General features: G+C 41.9%; 1 protein-coding gene across 2 annotated transcripts; it reads right to left on the bottom strand.

Annotated features, from left to right (window-relative positions):
- Window positions 1-323: 323 nt before the first annotated feature.
- Window positions 324-11,538, bottom strand: trim69 (tripartite motif containing 69). 2 transcript variants are annotated; one of them, XM_047160853.2, is made up of 6 exons: window positions 10,798-11,538; window positions 6,754-6,834; window positions 6,328-6,561; window positions 4,745-4,767; window positions 2,675-2,790; window positions 324-2,338 (listed from the first exon to the last, which is right to left on the bottom strand). In XM_047160853.2, exons 1-6 carry the CDS (start codon window positions 11,299-11,301, stop codon window positions 1,794-1,796), a joined length of 1,503 nt encoding a protein of 500 aa, XP_047016809.2. In that variant the 5' UTR covers window positions 11,302-11,538; the 3' UTR covers window positions 324-1,793. The 2 variants fall into 2 exon arrangements, with proteins under 2 accessions (XP_047016809.2, XP_017344369.2); XM_017488880.3 differs by having other exon boundaries at window positions 6,739-6,834; window positions 10,798-11,532.

Raw genomic sequence — 11,538 nt, 5'->3', positions numbered from 1 at the left:
AAGATTGATTTTCATGACTTTAATATAGGTTCAGTGATTTGTAAAATCTATGATAAGGAGCATTGAAGCTGTTCTGGCAACTCATGGTGGTCCAACATCTGTCTGCCTCCTGCAAGACTAGAAACCATGCCTATTATAAGGAAAGTCTATTACAATCGGACTGTTTCCGCCCCCTAGTGGTGGTACTGCACATGTGCTCTTCTCATTAAATACTCTTGGTATGAGCAAACAATTAAATCTTCTCTCCCTCTTAGATTAACCTATTTATTATATTCTTCCACTCCATATGTATTGCACAAACATTAGAAATGACACAATGATGCTTGTTAAGATTTGCTGGTACATTTTTTTTTTTTTTTTATTAATCTCTTTAAATGATATCATTAAACACTGTGATGCTTTCATAGCACTTGATGGTGATGTAAGATTATTACAAGAGATCTCAGCACTTTAGTGTATTTCTCCTCATATATAACCTTTCAGGGTTTTTTTTTTAACATATAAAAACTCTCCAGACTCCAAAACCGCTGTTGAACAGATCCACTGGTTTATCATTTTAAAAAATCGGATATTTACAACACAAAATACAATAATACTGCACTACATTTCCATTAGATTGATTAGCATACCAGTATACCCTGATATTATAATGTGTATATGTATATTACATTTATAACATGATATGCTATAGAGGTCTAGATGATATCATGAATACACAACATTTAAAGCCCTTTTTAAAGAGTCAATCAGAAAAAGAGGTTCCAATATTGTTCCGATAAATTATTTAAGGCACCGCAACTGAATTCACACACACTCTAGTACGTACACTATGTGGCCAAATGTATGTGGACACCTGACTATCACTTCTGTATGTTGTTCTTCCCCAAACTGTTGCCACAAAGTTGGAACCACACAACTGTATACAATATATTTGTGTGCTGTAGCATTCGTTTCCCTTCACTGGAACTAAGAGACTCGAACCTGTTCCAGCATGACAATGCCCCAGTGAACAAAGCAAGCTCCATGAAGACATGGTTTGCCAAGGTTGGAATGGAATAACTCGAGTGTCCTGCACTGAGCCGTGACCTCAACCCCACTGAAGTCCTTTGGGATGAACTGGAACGCTGACTGCACGCCAGGTCTCCTCACCCAACATCATTGCCTGACCTCATTAATGCTCTTGTGGTTGAATGATCAAAAATCCCCAGAGCCACACACTCCAAAATCTAGTGGAAAGCCTTCACAGAAGAGCGGAGACTGTCATAGCAGCAGATATGGGTCTGGTGGTCAGGTGTCCACAAACTTTTGGCCACATAGTGTATAATTCAGATTCCTCCTCCAAAGATACTGAGTGTAAAAAAAAAACACAGAAACTAACCAAGAATCAGCAGTCTTACTGAAGATTCATATCTACACCAGGTCCAGCCTGGTCTACTACGAGGTCTAAAAGTCTAAGAGCACCACCATTTTAGAGACGACGTCATTTCCTTTGACTTTGAGTTGAACTTTCTAAATAATACGGAAATTAGTTATGACAGTAAAGCAACAAACCCAAATTACTGTCATTAGTAAAATTCTTGGATCAATCCTCTATGCTCTACTCTCACAACAAAGGTTTTTCCCTTACATTTAGTTTCCATCCAGTCCAGATTCCTGAATAATATCATATAATATATCAGTAATATAATTGAGAAGAATGCACTGATTCAATAAACCATCCCTTGGTTGTGCATTCAAGGTTTTGTGTAGTCCCTACACTGCACTCATTTTAGTATTAGCACCCAAATTCAGGCTCATATTTTGGGCATGAACACTTTAAGTGGCTCATTCTCGTGCACTTTATCCAGAAAGCCGAGGTTGAAGTAAGGATAGAGCGTCTCGTTAAAGGTGTCGCGGAACGTGTAGAGGTGCGTCATGCTCTCAGCGTTGTAGAACGACACAAGGCCTCTCTTATAGTCCAGGTACACACCGATGCGCTCCAACTGCTCATCCAAGGACAGGACAGTGGGAGGCCACGTCCCCGCCATGTACTGCACACCATAGGAGAGCGAGACGGTCCAGAAGCCGTTGGCTGGCAGAGCTTTGATCACACCTTTCCTGGCAACAGATTCTCGTGCCACGCCCACTGTCCACACAGCGCTGCTGGACACCTCAATTTCCCAGTAGTGGCATCCATGGGTGAATCCTTGACTGCCGAGCAGGGACAGAGCGGCGTCGAAGCGCTGTGGGTTGTCCCGTGCAGAGCTGTTGAAGGTCTGGTAGCGCACGCAGGTGAGTGATGGGGTCACGCTCAGCCATGGGTTCGCTGTGCTTGAGTTGAAGGTGATGGCTGAAGGTACTGCACAAAATTAAGATATATATATATATATATATATATATATATATATAAAGTTTTTCAGTTTATCCCTAAAATGTTCCATTTAGAACCTTACTAAAAACCTTCCCATTGAGAAAATATTCCAAGTGGAACTGCTTTTGAGGACAAATGGACATTTACACATACGCTAAGCGCTAGATATTAATGTCTAACATAAAATTTGATCAGCCAATCGAAATCATTGCTCTTATCACATAGCCAAAATAGTTAAGCACACATTAGCTAACATCTTGCTAGCTAACTCGGCAGGCTGGTACAACGGGACAGAACAATGGTATGAGGACATTAGAGGAAAACCTGGATAGAGGCTGCCTATGAGAGATTTCCAGACTCGGTACTGAAGCGGCCCAGCAAATCGACCTTCACACAGCTGTGGCGGTGTCAGAGACGGTTTCTCAAACTTCAGTGGCTGCCTGAGACAGAGTAGATAGTAAAATCATGTAAACGACAGATACAGTGAAGCAGATAGGTATAGATAGAAGAACAGAAAATACAGACAAGATACCAAGATGGACAGGTAGAAAACCAAACAGATTGTTCGATGGACACATGGATACAGTGGTTTGTAGTGGGTAAAGAGAGTTTTAGTCAGAGACACAACCAAGAAGCCAAGGGTAACATGATGCTACCACCACCATGCTTTACTTTGGGGATTGGTTTCCCCCACTTATAGCACTTTGAGCCAAGGCCAAAAAGCTCAGTTTGGTTTCCATCAGACCACAGAACATTTTGTATGCCGAGTCTCCAACCTAACATTTGACCAACTCCGAATGGTAATTCATATGGCTTCCGTAAAGCACGGCTTTGTGGAGTGTCCTGGCTATGGCTTCCCCGTGAACATCTTACCCCATCTGAGCTGTGGATCTCTCCAGCGCCTTCAAATCTATCCTTAGCCTATTGGTTGCTTCTCTAACTAATGCCCTCCTTACCATGTCATTGACTTTTGTTGGAAGGCCTCCTCTGGGCAGAGTTGCGGCTATGCCATATTTTATCCATATTTTATGGTGCACAATAGCAATTAGGTAAAGATTTGTTGTAAAAAAATAAAAAAAAACATACAACACGAAGAGGAATTAAAATGAATTCGTGCAGACTCAATGTAAGTGTAACATAATTGAAGTAGTACGTTAAGTACACTCTTAGAAAAAAAAGGCTCGGTCAGTTAAGGGTGCTTAAGGACTTTTCACACTGAGCCCGATTAAGCGACATGAATGTACAACGCGATGACGCTCTTGAACCGAAACAATAGATCTATATGGAGCTATTCACACCGGGTGCGACCAATCGTGGCGCGACAAAGCGAGATTTTTTATCGACCAATGTGTAGATTTTTTCCCCCATCGCCCCTCTTTGAAACAGGCCGTCCAATTAGATTTCAGCTTTAGATCACATGGCTGAAGCTGCTTCTGTTGCACAAAAGGGCGAGGTTGGTGGCGCTATAGTACAGAAAGTTGTTTTGAAAATCAGCGTAAACACAGAAGAAAAGTATTCCCTAAGAGAGAAGAGAATGGATGTTGAGTTCTCGTTATTGTTAGTGTCTGAGAACAGAGAACTTTTTGATCGTCAAAAGAAAAAAAAATTTTTTTTAAATAGTGTAGAATTGTAATCCCCTTTAATCTTATTGTTCATATATATATATATTATACCTCTAGATTTTAAAAACTTTTATGCATTTATTATTTGTTAATTTATCTTGTACAAATAAAATGGGTTTCATCCCACTACTGTGTTATTGCATTATATTTCACATTATTTCATTCATACTAAAACAGCGTGATGGTGTAGTTCAAAAAACACACAAAAAAACTTTCTGCCTCCCTTTCTGGGTAGAATTCACATAAAATAAGAAACGTTAGTTCCTGTACTTCTTAACAGTTTGTGTTGTGGTGCTATGCGCCAACATTTCAGTGAGTCTTCTCCTCACTGGTCAAAGATGATAAGCAGATCAGCTGAATAGTGGGTTGCGCCACCTAGTGTGCAGGCGTAAAATGCATTCTCGGTCAGCATCACCTATCGTGCGGCGTGAATTAGCTGAAGGCGGTCAATCGTTTCGTGTTCGGTGTGAAAGCACGGTCCATCTGCGATTCGCTTCACTTTATCATGCCGTGCTCTGTGTGAAAGGGTCTTTAGCTTCCTAAAGAGGTTGTACCTGGAACGCTTTCTGGGAGGTAACCCAGAGTTGTACGCAGAACCTTAAATCTGGCAGTCCAATTCCTGAAGAACTCTTAAGGGTTAACCCTTTTCCCAAGCGTGTACTTGGAATATCATTTAAAATGTAATTTAATTAATATAGGAATGGGATTTGGGAAAATCCACAACAAATGAAACAATGCAAATATTAAATCCGTCCCTGGACTTTCATCTCACCTTTGAAGGAGAGTCTTTATGTTCTGTAAGGAAAAAGGAAATAAAGCACTGATTAGTTTGGCACAGGTTAAAGTCTTTCCACATGAGATCAGCCCACTCCAACTCTCCACCCCTACACTTTGTCCCTCTCTGGAAATCCCCGTGTCGTGCTGCACTCAGCTACAAAGTTTTATCTCTTCCATCAGGACAGACAATGACATCACTTAATTAACTCCTGCTTTTTCTTTACAAAGCGTCTCTTCCCCTTCTGTCCCTCGGGTCTCTAAAGCATGCATTCAGTTCCAAATGTCTGAGTGCACTACAAAGAAGTTTTTTGTTTTTTTTTTAACATGGATGACTCATGACAGCAATGTGGCCCAAATGCAGGAGCTCTACTTGGGCGTTTACCAAGTTCACAGTCTGAGGCTGGGCTCAGGGGGAGACGTGAACACAAGCAAAGGGCGGTCTATACTAACAAACCAGGAATTAAAGAACACTAGGGAAAAACCAATGACCTAGCCTCAGGAAAACCAACGTTTTTAAATTACTGCATAAATACACAGGGCTTGGCAAGAACTATAAAAGAAAAAGGAAAGGTTTGTGAGTAATGAGAAACAGGTGGAATCATGGGTGCATGAGTTAACAGTCTAAAGTCCATACTCATTATTCAGTTATTCATCTTGAAGCATTAATGCCCATTAAAATCCTACTTTATTATTCAGTTATTTAACTCACAGCATATTATTCATTAACTACAATGACCAATAGGGATGCAGTTACAAGCATGAGAGGTTAATATGAACAGGAAACAATGAACAAATAAGGAAAGTTGGTCAATCAAAAAGGGTCAGAACACTATACAGAGTATGGGAAGCCATACGGGTCAGATTCAGAGCTGGATAAGACGATATTTTCATTGAAATTTTTTTGTGAAATTATATTTAACCCTCTTAACCAATATACAAATGTGTGACAAATTAAAGGAAACAAAACTGGTAGCTGCCATGATTTGGGATGATACCTATCGCTTTGAAGGACTGATCACCTTGATCACCTTTATCCTATGATGAAGCCGTTCTATTCTCATGGGCGTGGTCTTTTCTCATGGCCGTGGTCTTTTTCAGTAATTAGGCCTTACTGAATGGTTTGATGAGTATGAAAATGATGTAAATCATATGATATGGCCTTCACACTCACCAAGATCTCAACCCAACTGAACACTTTTGGAGATTCTGGAGCGACGTGTTAGACAGCACTCTCCATCACCACCATTAAAACATCAACGCTGGAAATATCTTTTGGAAGAATGGTGTCCTTTTCTCCAGTACATCCCCAAAGACTCGTAGATTCTATGACAAAGCAGTTCTGGTTCCTTGGGGTGGTCCAACACCTTACTAACACACTTTATGTTGGTTTTTCCTTTAATCTGTCAACTATCTATAAATCTAAACCAGTTAGTATCATTAAGTGACAGTAATAATTAACTCTGTTTGTCAGGAACGCTAGGGTTCATGTTTACTTCAAGCACTGAAAAAGAATTGTAGTTGTCATTATTCATCACAGTGACTAACATCACATAACGATTGTTTGCCATGCAGACTGACCCGCAGCAGTGTGTATGGATCATGCTCTCTTAGTTTTTCCTCAATCTCTGAGAGAGCACGCCGCAATCGTGATATCTCCACACACAGCAGTGCTTTGTGCTCGTCCAGCCGGATCAGCTCCCGACGCTCCTCTGTCTTCAGCTTGACCTGCAGCATTTTCTCCTCCTGATACAAGAACTGGTGGAGGTCACTAAACTGAGCCTCGATACGCTGCTTGAGGTCTGCAGTGTGTTCCTGCAACACGATAACGCTCAAAGTTTTCATTTAAATGAGTGATTAACAATAGAATTCTAACACCGAAAATAAGAAAAAAAGGTACAAATTCAACTCGTGGCATATTTTTCAGATTCATTTGGTCAGTGGTGAGAGTTCTGAGAAATTCTTTCATTCCTGAATCCTTTTTCCCCTTACCTTCAGTTTCCTCACCTCATCCTCAGTCTCTCTCTCACACTCCAGTGCCGTGTTCAGCTCCGCCTGAAGTGCCGTGACTGAGCTGCTCAGTGACTTCTGATGAAACACAAAAAGAACGATAAAACAAAATCTCCATATGGCCGGAAATTTCACTTACTGTTTATATTCTAGAATTTCCAAGTTCATGGTAAAATCTGATGCTTGTCAGCCTAGGTAGTCTAAACATAGCCCCTATACCCTTCTGTTTTTTTTAGCAAGCTTCCCAAACTTTCATGTGTTACCAACATGAGAAACACGGACTAGAAACGAAGAAAGCTTAGGCTTGATTTTATAGACATAAAGCTTGATAAGACTTTGCAAAGATACTCAGACATAACATGATATAAATAGGGAAAGTAATCAAGAACTAACACAAAACAGGTGGACACAATCAGATAACGAACCAATGGCAAAACAGTACGGGGACAGGACTAGAACAGAATCCAAAACAACACATGGCACTTGTTGCCATGGGAACCACAATGCAATGGGTAATGGGTATATGTAACAACATCTGATGCGAGAGATGTTTTTTTTTCTCTGAGTTTCTAGTCTCTTCGTTGTTGTTTTTTTGTTCTTTCCTAGTTATACCTCAGAGATTTCTACACTCTCAGTAAAGTGTTCTTTATTAGGTTCTAGTTAAGTGTTCTTAGCTTCCTAAAACGGTTATAGTTTGGAACCCTTTCTAACAGGGAAGTACTCTGTTGTAGGCTTCTACAAAGAGCCTTGTACGGTGGATTCCCCTAAAGGGATAAGCAATTTGACCTTGTCCTTAGTTCTGTGTTCTGGTTGCCCAAGTCTGGTTTCAGTTGTCTTTTATTCTCAATCTAGCCTGACTGTTTTGGATAAGTGTACGCATTCGTCTGTCACAACTTGTAAGAATATCTCCTGACACCAGCAATGGATTCTAGCAGTGATGATTAAAATAGCAGAAACAAAAAAAGAATACTTCTTACCACCTCTGGCACTATCTGCTCTTCCAGTACCAGTGCTACAGGCACTAAAACCCATGACAGGGCGTGATCTATTCATTCATCTTCAGCTGTGTATGATCGAGAAGACTTCACCGCTTATGGGAGTCTTGTGTATACCTACAAACACTACATGTGATGCCCAATGATCCGACTCAGAGAACTGAACTTGTGCTGCCAAGGAAATCAGTGTGTAACTTGAGTCCCATGTAACAGAAAAAAAAGTATTATATTTAAATTTTATGTTTCTGGAACACATGACTTATCAAGGGTTTCAGGTTAAATGTTCCTTCTACTGTAGATTTACTTAACAGTGGTTGTGTAGTCCCATCCTTGCCTTGTAGTGGTCACGTGATCTCAGCCATACACACACGTGGTCCTACAGTCAATGCTTCCCAGAAATCCCCTGGACCCGATTTCATCTACAAGTCTCAGAGGGAGGGTTGCACCAATAAGGATTAATCTTAAATCTAGATTAAATCAAGGTTTATCTAATAATTCTGTTGCAAAAAACTGTAAACCTTGTTTAAAGATAAGCAGGCTTACATTTAAACCATCACTTTAATCCTGGATTTAGTTTCACAATAAACCTGGATTAATTATAATCTTGTTGCTACATTACTTTAAATTCAGGTTTCAATTTCAGATAGGGATTAAATTTAAACTTGCTATTGAGGAGGTTTAAAATTGTCAAAATGGCAGCACTTGTTTGGTGGATTGGAGAAGATAAAAGAGATCCTCGCAGAAAAATAAGGGACCGTCAGAATTATACCCCTCTGGTCCTGCAGTCCCAGCCTTGTACCCGCGTAGTAATTGTGCAGTGCCAGCCTCACCTCAGAGTGTTCTGGTGGTCCCGGTCTTCACTATTAGTAGCCAGATAATCCCAACCTTGCTCCCTAGTCACTCAGTAAACCCATTTCCACCTGTCGGTAATCCTGTGGCATCTGCCTTGTTTCCCAATAATCCCGATATCCCAGGCATGGGAAGAGCTTTCGCAGCTCTGTTTCCATCATTCATGTTATTATTGGTCATACCTAAAATAAGCAATATTTTTTTACCATAAACGTCACTATAAAATTTGAAAACATAGCCTGGGTTAATGGGACAGAATGTAATAGTGAACAGACGACCTTAAGAACGGATCATCATGCTGTAGAGCAGCTGAAAGATTGAAAAAAAAAAAATAGGGAAATTTAGCTTCCCTAGGGAGGATTACAACAGCCACCCCCACGCTCTGTAAACTCTATAAACATTCAGATGCAAACTCAGATGTAGACGTCCTTGAGAGTCCTGAATGTGTTCTGTCTACAAGTATCTAAGTACAGTCAGTGGTGTTTCTGAACGTTTAAGGAGTTCAAGCACAATCCCTCTTTGGGCCCCTTAACCAAATATTCTCTATTTACCAACCACACCCCAAAAACAATCCACTATTGCGTGATGCAATACTCTGACCTAATTTCAGTCTGAATTATTCCTTACAAAACATGCTGCTATCATCCACTTGATAGTATCTGAGTTTGTACACAGTTATTATCACCTAACTGTATTTATTTTGTAGGTAGAACCTCACTAATCTCACTTGCATCGGCTAGGACTTGCTCAGGCAGGTCTTTCACTTTCGCATTCTGAACATATGGAGCTGTAGGTACACGTTTGTTTTGATGGGGATCTTGGGCTGGAGGAGTTGCGACATCGGTGAAAATCAGAAAAGGCCCTGATCGCTGGTGATGCTCGTTTTAGCAAACTAGAGTTTTACTCACTGTTTTGTAATTTCTCATGCTTTGCACTGCTACTTGACTTCTGGTAAAGTATCTTGTTCTCACATTAACTGACTTATGTGCGTTTTATACTGCTGGGTATCAGCCAGTATACGCTACACTAATACAGTAGTAACATCCTCTGCAAGCTTGCCACATTATGCAAACCATGAGTCATGAAGCATGATTTCATCATTCTTGAAGAGAAGTCTCATCTTGTGTTGTCATGCAAGATCAGCATCAAATCAACATAATCAGTCAACGTAATGTATTCATGGCTAAAAATACATCAGTGGATCAGACTAAATATTAGAATTTCAGGCCGATTTTAGCTGTGAAGGACATGATTAATAACATGCAGGTCGTTCTGTAAGGAAATCAAGCATTTCCTTGTTTGGCCTGCCGTCTAGCTTTGTTTCAGTACAGTCAGGTGTTTAAATCAACAGCCACCAGTTATCATTCATTCATCTTCAGTATCCTGGTCAGTATCCCGCTGAATTCTGAGCCTATCCCAGGAACACTGTGTGCACACCAGGAATACACCCTGAATGGGACACCAGTCTATCACAGGGCACAATGAACACACACACACACTCATTCACCACACCTAGCGGCAATTTAGTGTTGTCAATCCACGGAAGAAGGAGGAAACCTGAAAACTTTAAAGAAAGCAATGTGGACACAGGGAGGACATGCAAGGACTATAATCCGAGATCAGGATCGAACCGAGAACCCTGAAGTGGTGGTTGCCGACGGCGATGCAATACCAGGACGATGTGTTGTGCAGACAGAGCAAGCCCCTATTTCAGCTCCCTGTTCGCCAAATCTGTTTAATAAAAAAATCCTTGTAAAGAGAATGAGTACACAGAGATGTGTACTAACTGAATCAGTATCAGTTAATTAATTAATACACAGAGTCCCCAGTCTGAGTTCCACACATTCTCCCTGTGTCCATGAGGGTTTCCTCTGGGTTCTCCGGTTTCCTCTAACTGACAAAAAAACAAACAAACATGCAGGTAGGCAGATCGGCTACGCTACATCCCCCCTAGGTGTGAACGTGTATGTGCACTGTGCCTTGAGATGGACTGGCGTCCCATCCTAACTGAGCTATCGCCCGTGCGCACGGCGTTCCCGGATCCATCACGGCCCTGACCAGGACCTGTAGTGCTCACAGGAGTTGAACAGATGCCTATTAAGTTTTAGTTTTTAAAACAACTGACAGTGCACGTGTTACAGTTTAGAGGAAACATATGACGTCACAATACGGACACTTCTTGGACACTTCTACTTACCCTGTATTTCTGCTCCGCCTCGTCGACACAGACCAGCGCGTGAGACCGATGCTCTTGAGATACGGCGCAGACGAGACACACGAGCTCGTGCTCCTCTTCGCAGTACAGCTTGAGCTCCTCGCGGTGTCGCGCGCAACGCGGTGCGAAGCTCAGTGTGCTGCCCGCGGCGCTCGCGCTCTCCTCCACGATCTCCCGGCTGTAACTCTCCACGATGTTGGCCACGATGCGGTTGGGCCGGTAACTATGACCGGGGAAAACTTTGCGGCACTGAGGGCACGAGCCGGATGAACCGGTGCCAGGTTGTCCAGGTGCGCGCGTGCCTGCGCCACCGCCTCCGCCGCTCCAGTAGTTAGTAATGCAGGAGTGGCAGAACGTGTGATCGCAAGGGAGAGACACGGGCTGCTTGAATAAATCCAGGCAGATTGAGCAAGTCAGATCGCGGCTTAGTCGCTGCGCCATTTTTGCCTTTTCTGTTTTTTCTGCTTTGGGACGCTTGTTAGACATCGGATCGGTTTTGGGGGGGTTTCTTATTCTCGCGTGCAAATTCCTGGAGATGTTATTCGTCTCTCTCTAAAACGCAGCAGGTCTCTGGTCTCCGATTGTCTTTTTGTTCTAGCTGGGACAAGCAGCCTGGAGTTTGGATCTCTCTCTCTCTCTCTCTCTCTCTCTCTCTCTCGTCTTTTTGGCAGGCTCGGCACAGTCTTCCTGTTGACTGTCAGAAAGGAAAAGGGGGAGACTGTA

The sequence above is a fragment of the Ictalurus punctatus genome, chromosome 16, assembly GCF_001660625.3.
Source record: "Ictalurus punctatus breed USDA103 chromosome 16, Coco_2.0, whole genome shotgun sequence".
Taxonomy (NCBI): Eukaryota; Metazoa; Chordata; class Actinopteri; order Siluriformes; family Ictaluridae; genus Ictalurus; species Ictalurus punctatus.
Note: the sequence above shows the minus strand (reverse complement) of the source record. Positions and strands in the feature narration are given on the sequence as shown.